The sequence below is a fragment of the Nyctereutes procyonoides genome, unplaced genomic scaffold, assembly GCF_905146905.1.
Source record: "Nyctereutes procyonoides isolate TBG_1078 unplaced genomic scaffold, NYPRO_anot_genome, whole genome shotgun sequence".
Taxonomy (NCBI): Eukaryota; Metazoa; Chordata; class Mammalia; order Carnivora; family Canidae; genus Nyctereutes; species Nyctereutes procyonoides.
In genome coordinates this window covers 1,479,960-1,495,000 of record NW_026575159.1, presented here as the reverse complement: position 1 = coordinate 1,495,000, position 15,041 = coordinate 1,479,960, and the positions used below count along the sequence as shown (strand labels likewise).

Sequence of the window (15,041 nt, the reverse complement as noted above, 5' to 3'; positions counted from 1 at the left end):
ATTATTTATTAACAATCTAGGCGACAGCCATGAACTAAAAAGCATTTACATTTAATGTTTATAATCATATCTTATAATATGCACAGTTTTGTACTAGAAAATGCAACACTTAAACAGAGGGACCCGACAAATTTAGCAGTAAAAAGTAAAAGGCAATTAGTTAAAACCATGAATAATCACTCTGAAAAAGTGAAAGTCTTCAAGAACAGTATCTCTACCTGATTCAAATTGCTCTGACCTAAAAGTTAAGTTCAGTCCCTGCTTTAACCCAAGTGGCCTACAGGAGAAACTGAAGTCTAGAGAAGAAATCCACTGAGTAAGAGCGACAGGGTCCTGCCTGAAAGGCAAGGTTTGTCCATGTACACAGAGATCGAAATGCTTTAAACTGTAGCAAACTGCTTGCAACCTGGACCCCATTTCACGCTGAGTAAGTTGATTGATAGGATTTATTTTTAAACGACACCAAACAGAATTGTCAACTTTTGGGGGTGGGGTGAGTTGTGGTTAGTAATTAAGGGGGAGGGGATACTATTAAAGCCTTACCCCAAAATTACACTAGAATCAGTTTGAAACTAGTTGCCAGACTTCAAACAACACGAAAAAAAAAAAAAATGGACACGCCACGAGCCTAGCAAAAAAAAAAAAAAATAGTGATCATAATAATAATAAACTAACAAGGCTGTGTCTCCTTTTCGGCCAAAGCGTTGAAGACGCGTCGCAGGGCGACAGAACAGCACTGGGTGACTTCTCCCCCAAGCCAAGAAAAGTTGACCGAGGGGCGTTCTGCCGGCGCGCGCGTCTCGGGCAGGTTCCCGGGCCCCGCGGCGTCCGCTGGGCGCCCGCCGGGCCCTGGGGCGCGGGGCGCGGGGCGCGGGGCGCGGGCGGGGGGGGGCGGGGGGGCGGGGGGGCTCCGGGGCGCGCTCGGGGCGGCGCACGGGCGGCCTCGAACTCGCAGCTTCCGCGGTGGGAAGTGACGGGCGGCCCCTCCCAGCCGGCACTCGGCGCGCCTCCGCGGCGGGAGGGAAGCCGGGTCCCCGCGCGGCTGAGCGTCCCGACCGCGCGGACCGGACGGCCGGCGCCCCCGGCCCAGCCCAGCCCTGCCCGCCGCCAGCCCCGCGCCCTCGGAGGCGCCCGCCGCAGGGGCGCAAACTTTTACGCCTACTTTTTGTTTCGCTTCGGGTCTGGCGTGGCCCCGGCACCGCCCTGGACCGGGCCCCGGACGCTGGCTCCCACCGCCTGGCGCCGCGGCGCCTCCCTCGCCCCGGGGTCTCCACCAGCTTTTCCGAGAACTAAGTTCTCGCCCCGTTCGCTCAAAGTGTGGTCCCCACGAGTAGCGCTACGTCAGCTGCAGCGACGACGACAACGCCGCGGGGAGAAGGCTCCGCAGCGAGCGGGGCTGCCCCGGCGGCTGACCGGGCGCGGGGCCGGAATGAGAGAGCGGCGCGGGGCCCGGGGCCCGGGGCGCGGGGCCCGGGGCGCGGGGCGCGGGGCCGCCTCGCGCTGGTCCGCCGCTCGGGCCGGCCGGCTGTCTGGCCGTCTGGCTGTCTGTCCGCGACGGACTAGTTGTCCCTCCGTGCTCAGGCAAAGTTTGGCAGAGCCGGGGCACCGGGAGCGGATTTCCCCGAGGCTCCCTCCCTTTCCCGCCCCGCGCGCCCCCCTCCCCAGAATAATCCCGAGCAACCGCCGGCCCAGCGCGCAAACTTACGTTTGATCTGCCGGGGTTTGCTCTGCTTTCGCCGGGACATCTCGGCGGCGGCCGCTGCCCCCGGGGCTCCCGCGGTGCCCGCAGCCCGGGCTGCCGCTCCCTCGGCTCCCGCCGCTCCCGCCGCTCCCGCCGCCGCCGCCGCCGCCGCCGCCGGCCAGGCTCGGGCCGCCGCGGGCCGGACTCCAGGTGCTCCGGGCGCTGGGCTCCTCCGGGAGCCGCGGAGCCACGTTTGGAGATGAGCAGGCAAATGAGAAGGCAGAGGGGGGCAGAGAGAGTGACAGCGGGGAGGGGAGGGGAGGGGAGGGGGTCGGAGCGCGGCGGAGGGGAGAACAGAATTTACAGACGAATGGACGGGGAGAGAGAAAAGGGGAAAGGGGGAACACGGAAAGAAGGAAGAGAAGGAGGGAGGGGGAGGGAGGGAGGGAGGGGGAGGGAGGGAGGGAGGGAGGGAGGGGAGAGCGAGCAGAAGGGAGAGGGGGAGCGAGGGGGCGGAAGGCGCGGGAGGAGGAGCGCGCTCGCTCTCCCCTCTCCCCGGCGTGCGGGGCAGAGACTCGAGCGCCGCCGCCGCTGCCGCCGCCGCCGCCGCCGCCGCCGCCGCCGCCGCCGCCGCCGCCGCCGCCGCCGCCGCCGCTCCGGGCCGCGCAGCTCGCTCTCTGCCGCGGGAGGTGGCGAGGCGCGGGAGGGAGGGGCGCGCCGGGGCTGCGGGGAGGGGAGACTAGTCCATCAGCGACAGGAGGATTGGCTGCATCCAAAGCCAGTCCGGATGCAAAAAAGGGCCGGGGCCTCGGTCGGGTGGGGTGCACGGGAGCGCGGCGGGGGCTTGGGGGGCGGGAGGCTGGCGGAGGCTTTGGACCGGGGCCACGTTCGGCAGTTGCCACCGCGTCAGCTCCGGGCCTCTGCCAGAGCACCCCTCCAGGCAACTTCTTCCCACAGCCCCCTCTGATGGACCCCCAACTCTCCTCACCCCTCGCCCGTCCGGCGGGGCACAAAGAAATCCCAGTAAATCTTGGTAAACTTTGTGCTTCCAGTTAGGCCGCCCCCTCCCCGAGCCTCCACCCCCGCCCGCCCAGCTTCTTGGCAGGGAGGTTAGGCCCCTGGCAAAATCCTCGGCGAGAGGCAGCTGATCACAAATGCCAACTGCGTGTCTTGGGGCCAGTTAAGCCCTCTCATCCGCCCGGGCTCTCGGGAGACCATTTCATCGCTCTCGAGGTTCCCGGGAGACCGCTGCGGACGCGCACCATCCCCCACGTAGCCCGCGCGGCCGGGATGCTGAGCCGCGTCCTCGAAGTGCTCTTTCTCACCTCGAGCTCTCAGGGCGGCTCGTAAAAAATTCCGAATTTGGAAACAGGCAGATATTTTCCCTCATATCAAGGAGGAGGACCTGTTACTAGCTGGGTGATTAGCCCGAGGTGGGAAATGAACCGCCTCTAATCACAATACTAACTTTTCGAGGAAGTCTGTGGAAGTTCTGAAATCCCACCCCGTCCCATGACCTTTAATTCTTCTTAGTTCTTCTGCCACAGGGAAGCAGCCAGCGACTAATAAAAGATTTGATCTTGCCATAATTTCCCAAGCAGGTAAGACCCAATAACTATTTCATGGTGCTTTAGCTTTTAAAGTTTTGTTTCATTCTTATTCAATTATTGTGTGTGTACTATGTCTGAAACTGCAAGCCAGAGGAAGAACGAATTTTAAAGTGATTTGCATAGTTATTATTTGGCCAAGTTAAGCTGCATGAGGCTAGCTTAGTTTCTCATAGTTTCATATATACTGAGTATTAAATATATCCTCCCGGGTGGGCTGGAAGAAGCTTTCTATCCAACTGGCTGCTCTATGTAATCAGTATTTACTAATAAACTCCACTGCAGTTGACATGTATCCCCCAGATACTGCTGACTTTTTCTCTGAGGTTGTGAGATCATCCATTCTGATCTGAAATTGTGCCCCCCTTTGTTCGGTTGACTAGCCATTCCTATGAGCCCCACCAAACTTGATACTCTGAAAGGGTCTGGGGGTCAGCAGAGAGCCTGGGCTGATTGAGGATAATGCAGGCTGCTCAGTGTGCAGGAGGCACTGTAATCAGTGTCATTTATAACCCCATCAGGACATCTTCTGGAAGGTGTAAAGAGTTGCCCTGTGAAAGGTATGGCTGAGAGAATCTTAATACAGAGCTGAAGACCAATTGTGAATTTTATTACATTACCATTAGTACTATTACCATATGAGGTTGTAAGAATACATGGTCCTTTGCAGTGGAAAATGCACTAAATGACAAAGTCCCTCCCCTGAAGAACCAACAAATTAAAGCCAGCCGTAAGTACCATGAAAAGCAGGGTTATGTGTGTTTGTGTTGTGGAATGAATAAGCAGACAGAGAACTACAGATTTTTGCCTCCTTAATTTTCAATTCATTACAATTAAATTGGTGTGCTCAGAATTGGATGTATTATACATTACGGTTTTTAAAGATCTTTTTACAGAACTGGCTGACTTTTTATATCAGCCAAAAGGAATGCCCATTGGAATTAAAATATCATAACAGTTAGTGTTTCTTTTGGCATTTGAAATGGTTAAATATGCAAAGCAAAAGAGAAACAAATAAATCTCAGCTAAATATTCAGTTTAAAAGCTGAAAGGAGCAAAAGTCAGGGAATTCAAGCAAGATTGATAAAATAACCAGACTGCATTATCAGAAATAGATATAGTTTATATAAATTTATAAATATATATATATATTAATTATAGCCATTATGAATGGATTAAACTAGGAATACTATTATAGTTTGTGTATTCTCATCATTTTTAATGAGAATGTTGATGATATTTAAAGTTCAATTTTTCTTTTTCTAGTTTAACTCACTAAGGTTGTAAAATTAAAAGACAGCAAAACCTATAAGCAATTATCTCTGTCCAAATGGATATAGCAGCCCCAAACCACAGCAACATGACTATCAAACAATGATTATGAAAACCACAATTGAGAAAAGCATCAGGGAATGATATTGCAAAACCACAGCAACAAATGTGTCTGTGATATTGAAACCCACAATTCACAACTAATACCCTGTGTATCACAAATTACTGTTTAACTATAAATGTGAAAATGTATAAGTAACAGCACAAAATAATTTCTCATTTACTTAAAAATGAATTATTCATTTTCTAGACTCGCTGATTTCATCTCTACATAATGGTTCATTTTGAAAAGTTTCTGCTTTCAAAGACAAATCATTTAAGAATCACATATGTAAGTTACTTTAAACGCAGAAAATATGCAACTTTTAATAACATTTCCCTAAATACTAAAAGAATTGATCTGAAATAAGAAACACTTACCCCAGTCTGGCTTTCTTCATAAAGTTCTTCGGAAGTGAAAAGGGATGTGAGGGTACACTGCGCATGGAAAAAAAGCTGGAAGTATTCTATGACAACTTCAATGAAAATATAATTGTATATAGTCTTGATAGTCCCTTTAGCCAAAAACATATATCTGACGATTAAATGAGATGCCGTTACCAAAACTACTTTAATATACAAAATCAAAGATTTATTTACGAGTAAATAAAAACAATATTGTTTGCAAGTTCATAGGGTTGCCAGATTTCAAAAATTAAAATAGGATGCCCAGTTAAATTTGTACTTCAAATGGGCAACTTTTTTTTTTTTTTAGCGTTAGTCTGTCCCATGCAATATTTGGTACATATTTATCTTAAAAAATAATTGTTCGTATCCTGTACTTTACTGTATTTTATGACAAACCTACAAATTTAGCGTGTTGCCATTTTCACAAATTTATGGTTGTTTTAGAAATAACACGGTTTATAGAGAAGGCTAAAAAACCATAAAGTGCTTCCTACAGACATATATATAATTCCTGAACCTCATATTATTTAAGGATGGCATGGTAGAAGAATAAATTTCTATACAAAAATTCTTACTTTATTTGGCACAGTTCAGAAATATGCTCTCAGTGTAAATGGATTGCATTCATGTATGTCTTACTCTTGGATTTGTTTTTAAAATGTGTTTTTTCCTCTAAGGGATCGACAAATTGATAAAGCAACCTCCCAGGCCACATCTTATTAGGCAGCAAGCTGCCTTCTTTATTATGGGAGTAAACAATATTCAAAAGCTTCAGAAAGACTTAATTTTTTGCCCTTGTATCCTCACCAGAAATTGAATACAGTTTATCTGCCTCGATTTAAGATTGTGACACTGAATTGAACAAGAATGCAGTATGAAAATAGTGTTTCGGATTTGTATATCTTTATAATTTGAGCAGTTTAAAAATAAAAATCAACAAATTCATCTAAATGGCATTCCTGTGTTATAACTATGAAAAGGACTATCTGTTTACTTGCAAAGAAGCCAAGGGCTTTGAAAACATTCAGTCAATCCACATCGGGGGTTTAACTTGGGCTTCGTGTAGACGGTCAATCTCTCAAAAGAAGTTTGTAATGTACAAAAAAAAAAAATGTTCTAAGGAGCAAGTCTATTGAATTCATCAGATACTAAAAATTCTGTTAAAAAGCCTTCTGTGTACCATTATGAGTTAAGAATCACTATTCTCTTTATGTGTAAATTTTTATGGTGTACTGAAAACCAAAGTGTGGATGATTTAAGTTTTTTACTCTTTGCAATCATCCTTTAAGTCCATGATACTACTCTGATAGAAGAGAGTCATAGGATCAATTCTATTTTTAAAAATAGTTCTTTGTTGCTAAATCTTTATAATACATCACATCTCCAAGTATAAAGTAAATATTAAAGAAGTATCATCCCAAATTTTAGTAGACATCTGTGGATTTTGTCTGCCTAGCATCCATTTTTTTTCCCGTAGTATTGCTGTGATATCTTTTAAAGAATTATTCCTGACCAGAATATTTTAGGTATTTGTCTACAGCGACAAACACCTAAAATATTTGGTTCAGTGGGCCAAATTGTTCCTGTTAAAGTTAGCCCTGGAACTTTTTCCTGTTCCAGTGGAACCACCGAGTAAAAGGTGCTATTTTTCTATTGGGCTACACTGGGAGAATGCAAATCTGATATGCAAATCTCCTGTTGGCCATCCTGTTGGAAGAAACTGTTAAGAATGCTGCCAACACAGAGGACTAATTTTGTCTTTTCTTCAGATATGATTTTTGGGAAATCCAAACTAAGATACCCATTAACATTCCAATATTACTTTATTTTGGTCCCCATTATTATCTTTGTGTCTCCATAAACATTAGAGTCATTTCTACTATATCTCATTTTCATCTACTTGACTAGACTAATACTTATGCACCTTTGTAGTGTTAGTATGGATGTCATTTTTCAAAGGAAGACATCACTTATCTGAATTATCATCACCAGTCTGAGTTAGATACTTCTTCTCCTTTGCTACCATAACAACTTTTTTGTCTGCATAATATCACTTGTTGCAATTTAACACCTTGACAATTTAGTTACATAAAATCCAGTCCTCACCAGCCAATATACCTGTCCCAATACACCTAACTGGATAGAAATCTTAGGGCAAGAAACATCTTCAGAATCATATCCTCAGTGCTGGACACATAGAAGGTTCTAATATAATTATTGAAAGAAAAATGAGTTCAATTAACCTGTTTTATCAGGGAACCCTGTCATTCCTAGTCCCCATCCATATAGTCACAGGTACAGGAGATGGCAGCCATATTTGTACAGCAAAACTCCACGCTCCTGTTGGTGGATACTTGGGCCACAAAGGAGTCCCTGACTCAAAAATGACCAAACAAATTCCTCCATTAGAAATCTAGAGTTAGTTTCAAGAGTCTCATCCTTACATAGGCTGATCTCTTGAATGAAGAAGTAAAACCTCTGAAACTATGGCATGGTTATCACCATATGAACAGAGTAGCAGTGATAGTTTTTCCATAGAGGGAAAAGTAAATAAGACAAATGTCCTAGAGACATAGAGATGGGAATATGAAATGGAATCCCACATCTTGTTCCAGCCCCTTCATGGACTGCAGAACCACTTTTGCCCTTGATATGCCTTGGATACTTGTATTTTCTTAAAATAAGTTCCTCCCACCCTCTTAAAAAGTATTTTTGTCCTAAATTAGCATTAGTTGATTCCTGTTACATTCGAACCAAAAGACTAAACTAAGACAAAAATTAACCATCTATGACTCCAGTTTGCTTGTCTGAATATTTAGAAATAGCAGTTTAACTGAATTTTCAACTTTCCTCCAGAAAAGCACTATATTAGTCTGGGTTCTTCTGTTAAACAGAACCAACACTATATATATAGTCAGAAAGATTATAGGGAATTAATTTACATTGTTAGAGAGATTGCAAAGAGCCAGAATCAGCAGATGACAAGCTAGAGATCTAAGAGAGACAATGGAGGAGTTCTAGCCTGAATCTGAAGTCCTAAGAACCAGGGGAGCTGATGGTGTATATTCCAATCCAAATCTGAGTATTAAGGAAGGAGAAGATTGATATCCCAGCAGGGAGACAGTCCTGCATGGAGAGGGATTTCTCCAGCCTTTTTCTAGTCAAATCCTTTGTGGGATTTGCTTTACTCCTCTATCCATTCAAATGTTAATTACATCTGAAAACTGACAGACACACCTAGAATGTTGAACTAAATATCTGGGTACCCCAAGAGCCAGTGAAGTTGACACATACAATTAACTATCACAAGCACTTTTGTTGATTTTTTCCCCCTGAGCAACCCTGAAATGGCAAGGAACCCTTATGAATGTTAAGTGGGTAAATCTACAATTTTAACATAGATAATCAGGACAAAAATCAATTACCGATTTTGGACATTCACTTCAATCAGGGGGCAACTCTTGGGGGGAAAGTTGATATTTTCAAATTCAGAATTCGTCAAGGGCATGATGATCCATTGACATGCACATCTATAACCCTCCTGATTAACATATATTCTGGCCCCAGATGTTCAATTTTACTTTCAACTTTACTTTGCCACATTTGAATAACCATCTAACAGATTACCTTGCACGTAAATTTTATGAAAGTTGTTATAATTTGCATGAATAATGTTTATACTTCTGTGGTAGATTTTATTTTCCAACCGATAAGTTTTGCCATAAATTCCTAAATGCAAAAGAAGAAATTAAATAGCTTTTTGAGAAAACCTGCTATGTGTATAGACTTACTCAAATCGCTTATCTTTGCTTTTATCTACTTGCAAGAGTATATTAAAATAATGCATTAGGAGTGGATTTAGGGTGACCTGAAGATGTAGGACTATGAATAATCATGCCAGGGCATACTGATAATGAAATCATCTAAAAGACACTGGAAAGTATGATTATATCACTTGTAAAATGTATCTTATAATGCAAATTAAACTATATGATGAACAATTTTTATGTTTATTAAACAGATAGATGTACATAGTTATAAAGGTCAAATAGATTTTTAAGACTCATAATGAAAATTAGAAGTTTCTTGTCTCACTCAACATCCCAATGAGAATTCCCATTCCCAGAGGTATAATCATTGTCAGTTCTTTTTAGCTGATTCTCCTGATGTTCACCTAATTATTTTTTTTAAGTGGGCTCCACACTAGGCATGGGTTTGAACTAATGCAGGGCTTGAACTAATGACCTTGAGATCAAGACCTGAACTGAAATCAAGAGTCGGACACCTAATCAAGCCACCCAGGCACCCCTGATGTTCCTTTCATATTCCTAAAGAAAATACTACTTAAAAAAATTTTGTTAATTTAGTTACTATTGATTATATTGACTATCTACAATAAAATATGAAGTTGTAACAGATTTACACCCCCAGCACTTTCCTCAAATTTTTTATTAAATAAAAGCTTATGTTTTTATTAACCGCTAATCGACATCAATCTTTCGATCTCTTGTTTTTCCTGGAGTTAATAATTACTGTCTTCCTCATTTTCTCAATTTTCTATTAACACTAGTTCACCCTCAAATCTTTTGCCAGCGTGATACAATCAAGTACATCATTACATCATTACATCCAATAATCGATAATCAGATTATCAGATAATCAAGTAGATTGTTGTTTTGCCCTGCCATGCTGGTGTCCTTCTTGGAGTCTTCCATCCTTCTGTTCTACTTTCTACTGATTGCTCTTTGTGACTAAAATTTTCTTTTCCTCATCATCCTGAGAATTACCTTGATTTTTGTCCTGTATTAGATTCTAGGTTTTCTGAATACTGTGTATTCCTTTTTTACTTCCGTTTTCCCTTCCTTCCTTCCTTTCATTGTTTCTTATTTTGTGGTTTTAGAATACAATTTCTTGTAGCTTCCTGGAAAAATGTATATATAAGGTAATTTTTTTTTAGATTTGGCAAGACCAAAATTCTCTTTATTTTGCCCTAATATGTGATAAATGGTTAATGAGGGTATAGGATTTTAGGGTGTAAAAATTACTTTTTCTGGATTGTTTTTTTTCTTTCATTTTTTCCATTTTTATTGAGATATAATTCTGTATATCATTATATAAGTTTAAGGAGTACCACATGATAATTTGATACACTTATATTTTACAAAATGATTACCACAATAAGGTTAGTTAACACCTACATTACCTCACATAATTACCTTTGTTTGTGGTGAGAATATTTAAGATCTACTGGGTTAGCAATTTTCAGCTATATAGTCACCATGCTGCATATTAAATCCCCAGAATTTATCCATCTTATGTTTTAAGATTTTATTTACTTATTTGACAGAGAGCAAGACTGAGAGCAACTAGGGGGAAGAGCAGGGAGAGAGAGAAGCAGACTCCCCATTGAACAGGGAAGCCCTTCTCAATTCTAGGATCCTGAGATCATTACCTAAGCTGAAGACAGAGGCTTAACCAACTGAGCCATCCAGGTGCCCCAGAATTTTCTCATCTTATAATTGGAAATCTGTACTCTTTAACCAATAGGTCCCCATTTGCCCTTCCCCCAAATCTTGGCAAACAGTATTCTACTCTCTAGGGTCTAGGACTTCAGCTTTTAAAAATTTCACTTATAAGTGATATCATTTAGTATTTGTCTTTCTCAATCTAATTGGTTGCACTTGACATGATGCCTTCATCAATGTTGTCACAATGGCAAGATTTCCTTTTTTTCCTCATAGCTGAATAAAATCCATTCCATGTATATGGTAATATACATAACCACATCTTTGTATCCATTTTTTCATATATTGGTTATTGTGAATAATGCTGCACTGGACACTGAGATCCTAATTTCATTTCCCTTGAATATATATCTAGAACTTGGGATTGGTGGATCATATGGTAGTTCTGTTTTTAAGGAACCTCCTTAAAAATCATATGGTAGTTCTGTTTTTGAGGAACCTCCATACTTTTCCATTGTGCTTGTACCAGTCAGTATTCCTCCCAACAGTTCAAAAGGATTCCCTTTTCTTTATATCTTCACCAGTGCATTTGTGAGATGATAGCTCATCGTGGTTTTCATTTACATTTCCTTCATTATTAGTGATGTTGGGAATCTTCAAGCCATTCGTATATCTTCTTTGGAAAAATGACTGTTCAGGTCCTCTGCACATTTTTTTAACCTGGATTTTTTGTTTGTTTTTGCTGTTGAGTTTATATGAGTTCTTTTTATATTATGAATATTAATCCCTTATCAGATAGATGATTTGTAAATACTTTCTCATATTCTATAGGTTACCTTTTCATTGTGCTCATTGTTTTTTTGTTGTTGTTGTTGTGAAGAAGGCTCTTTAGTTTAATATAGTCTCAGCTTGTTTATTTTTGCTTTTGTTATGTGATTTTGATGCCAAAAAATTGCCTAGAGGACCAATTCCAAGGAGTATTTTTCCTATTTTTTCCTCTTAGTATTTTTATGTTTTTAGGTCTTATTTTAAAATCTATAATCCATTTCAAATTAATTTTTGTGAATGGTATGAATAAGGGTCTAATTTCATCCTTTTGAATGTGACTGTCTAATTTTCCCATTACCATTTATGGAAGAGACTACCCATTCCCTATTGGGGATTCTTGACTTATTAAATATTAGTTGACTCTATATATGAGGGTTAGTTTCTGGGCTCTTTATTCAGTTTCATTGGTCTATATGTCTTTTTATGCCAGTACCATATTGTTTTGATTGCTATAGCTTTGGAATTTCTTTTGAAATCAGGAAATCTACTGCTTTTAGCTTTGCTTTTCTTTCTCAGAATTGTTTTGGCTATTTGGGGTCTTTTTGTGGTTCCCTTATGAATTTTAGGGTTGTTTTTTGTATTTCTTTAAAGATGCAATTGGAATTTTGATAGAGATTGATTTGAATTTATAGATAACTTTGGGTAGTATGGACATTTTAAAAATATTAATTCCTTCAATTCATGAATATGGGATGTCTTTCTATTTATTTTTGTCTTTAATTTCTTTTACCAATATTTTATCATTTTAAACGTACAAATATTTTGGGGCTCTTGGGTGGCTCAGTCAGTTAAGTGTCCAACTCTTGATTTCAGCTCAGGTCATCTCAGAGTTGTGGAATCAAGCTCTGTATGGAATCAAACTGCATGCTGAGTGCAGAGTCTGTTTGTCCCTCTTCCTCTGCTCCTCCTCCCACTTTCTCTCATCTCTCTCTCTAAAATAAATAAATAAAAATAAACCATCTAAATGTTCAGATATTTTATCTCCTGGGGTAAATTTATTCCTAAATATTTTATGCTATTTTAAATGGAATGTTTTCTTATTTTTTTCAGGTAGTTTATTGTTAGTGTATAAAAATGCAACAAATTTTTGTATGTTGATTATATGACTTGCAACTTTATTGAGTATTGGAATCAGTTCCAGCAGTTTTTAGTGAAGCCTTTAGACTTTTCTATATATAAAATCATATCTTTTGCAAGCAGTTTTACTTCATTCTGATTTAGAGCTCTTTCATTTCATTTTCTTGACTAATTGCTCCAGCTAAAATATCAGCTGTATGTTGAATAGAAGTGGTAAAAGGGAGCACCCTTGTCTTCATCCTGATCTTAGAGGAAAGGCTTTTAGCCTTTCATCATTGGATATGATGTTAGCTATGGACTTGTCATATATGACTTTATGTATGTTGAGGAACATCCTTCTATATTCAAATTTTCAAGTTTTCATGAGGTTTTACCATGAAGGGATGATTAATTTTGTCAAATGCACTTTCTGCATCTACTAAGATAATCATATGATTTTTTGTCTTCCATTCTATTACTGTAGTGAATCAGTTATTTATTTGTCTCTATTGAACCATCTTTGAATTCTAAGGATAAATCATATTTGTTCATGGCATATGATTCCTTTAAGCTGTTGAATTAAGTTGATAATATATTGTTGAGAATTTTTGCATCTATGTTCATCAAGAATATTGGCTTGCAGTTTTCTTTTCTTGTAGTGTCCTTTTCTGGCTTTCTTATTAGAGTAATCCTGGTCTGCCTCTCTCTATGTGTCTCTTATGAATAAATAAATAAAATCTTTAAAAAAACTTTTAAAAATATGTTTGGGAATGTATCCTCCTCTTCAGTTTTCTTCAGTTCAAGAAAGATTGGCATTAATGTTTGGTAGAATTCACCAGTGAAACTATCTGGTCCTGAGCTTTCTTTTGTTGAGAGGTTTTTTTTATTATTAATTCAATCTTCTTAAAACTTAGTCTGTTCATATTTTCAGTTTCTTTATTATTCAGTCTTGGTAGATTGTATGTTTTTAGGAATTTATCCATTTCTGCTAGGTTATCCAATTTGTTAGCATATAGTTGTTCATAGTAGTGTCCTATGATTTTTTGAACTTCTGCAGTATCCACTGTAATGCCTCATCTTTCATTTCTGGTTTTATTTACTTGAGTCTTCTCTCTTATTTTTTTGTAGTCTGGCTATGGGTACCAATTTTCATAATCTTTTAAAAAAAACAGATCTTAGTTTCAATGATCTTTACTATCCCTCTTTTTCTATTTCATTTATTTCTATTCCTTCTGCTAACCCTGAGCTTGCTTACTCTTTCCTAGTTCTAATTGCTCAATATATAAAGTTAGGTTGTATGCTGAGTTTCCATTGTCATTTGTTTCAAGATATTTTTTTTACTTCTCTTTTGATTTCTTTGATCTATTGGTTGTTTAGGAGTGTGTTAATTCCACATAATTATGGATTTTTCCATTTTTCTATTGTTACCTGATTTCTATCTTCATACCATTATGAAGAGATACTTCTGACATAATGACCTAGCAATGTTTCCTTATGAATTTTCTGTCTGGATGATTGACCCACTGTTGAAAGTGGGATCTTGATATCCCTTACTATTCTATTATTATTGTATTGTTGTCTCTTCCTTCAGATCTGTTAGTATTTGTTTGATATATTTAAATCCTACAATGTTGGGAGTATGTATATTTAAGATTGTTATATCCTCTTCATGAATTGATTCCTTTATGATTATATAATGACCTTCTTTGTATCCTTACCATCTGTCACTTAAGGTCTATTTTAATACCAATACAGCTATTACTGCTTTCTTTTGGTTTCTTCTTGCATGAAATATATTTTTCTGTTTCTTCACTTTGAACCCAGGTGTGTCCTTAAAACTGAAGTGAGTCTCTTGTAGGAAGCCTATAGTTTGTTCTTGTTTTTGTTGTTTTTTATTTTTTCCAGTCAGCTACTTTATATCTTTTGATTGAATAATTTAATTCATTTATATTATAATTATTGATAATTAATTAAGTGTTTTCTGGCTTTCCTGTAGTCTCCTTGTTCCTTTCATCTTCTTTTGCTGCCTTTGTTTGTGAATTGATGGTTTTCCATAATGGTAAATGCTTTCATTCTCTTCTTTTCATCTTTGTGTATATACTGTAGGTTTTTGTTCTGTAGTTATCATGAGGCTTACCTAAAACATAGTCTATATTAAGCTTACAGCAACTTAACTTCAATTACATACAAAAATGTGGAAATTTTGAGCCATTATTATTTTTTTAAAATATGGAATGTCTTGAGTTTGTGTGTCATCCTTGTGCAGGCATAAGGATGCTTATCTTCCTGAGACATAGCTTATCTTTTCCAAGATATTCCAGTTTTAGTGTATGTACTAGTGAAGCAAACATACAGCCATTAATTTTTAAAATAAGTGTTCTGTCCCTATTCTCCTCCCTGAGAATTACTGGAGTAATTGTTTTGTTCAATGGTATCCCATAGATCACATAAACTTCCTTTGCTCTTTGTAATTCTTTTTTCTTTGCTCTCCCTGAATCGATCTTTTAAAAGGTTTTGTCTTCAATTTAAAGATTCTTTCTTCTGCTTGATCCATTTTGATTTTGATTCTCTATTGCATTTTTCATTTTATTTATTTTATTTTTTACCTCAGAATTTTTTTATGAT

At 39.7% G+C, this 15,041-nt stretch overlaps 1 protein-coding gene across 1 annotated transcript in view; it reads right to left on the bottom strand.

Moving 5' to 3' along the window:
* Nucleotides 1-1,803, bottom strand: part of ZFPM2 (zinc finger protein, FOG family member 2) — a 456,593-nt gene extending 454,790 nt beyond the window's left edge. Inside the window, exon 1 of the mRNA XM_055314244.1 lies at nucleotides 1,706-1,803. Coding sequence (XP_055170219.1) covers nucleotides 1,706-1,745 — 40 coding nt within the window. The 5' untranslated portion in view covers nucleotides 1,746-1,803. The remainder of the gene's footprint in view (nucleotides 1-1,705) is intronic.
* Between the last annotated feature and the right edge of the window lie 13,238 nt (nucleotides 1,804-15,041).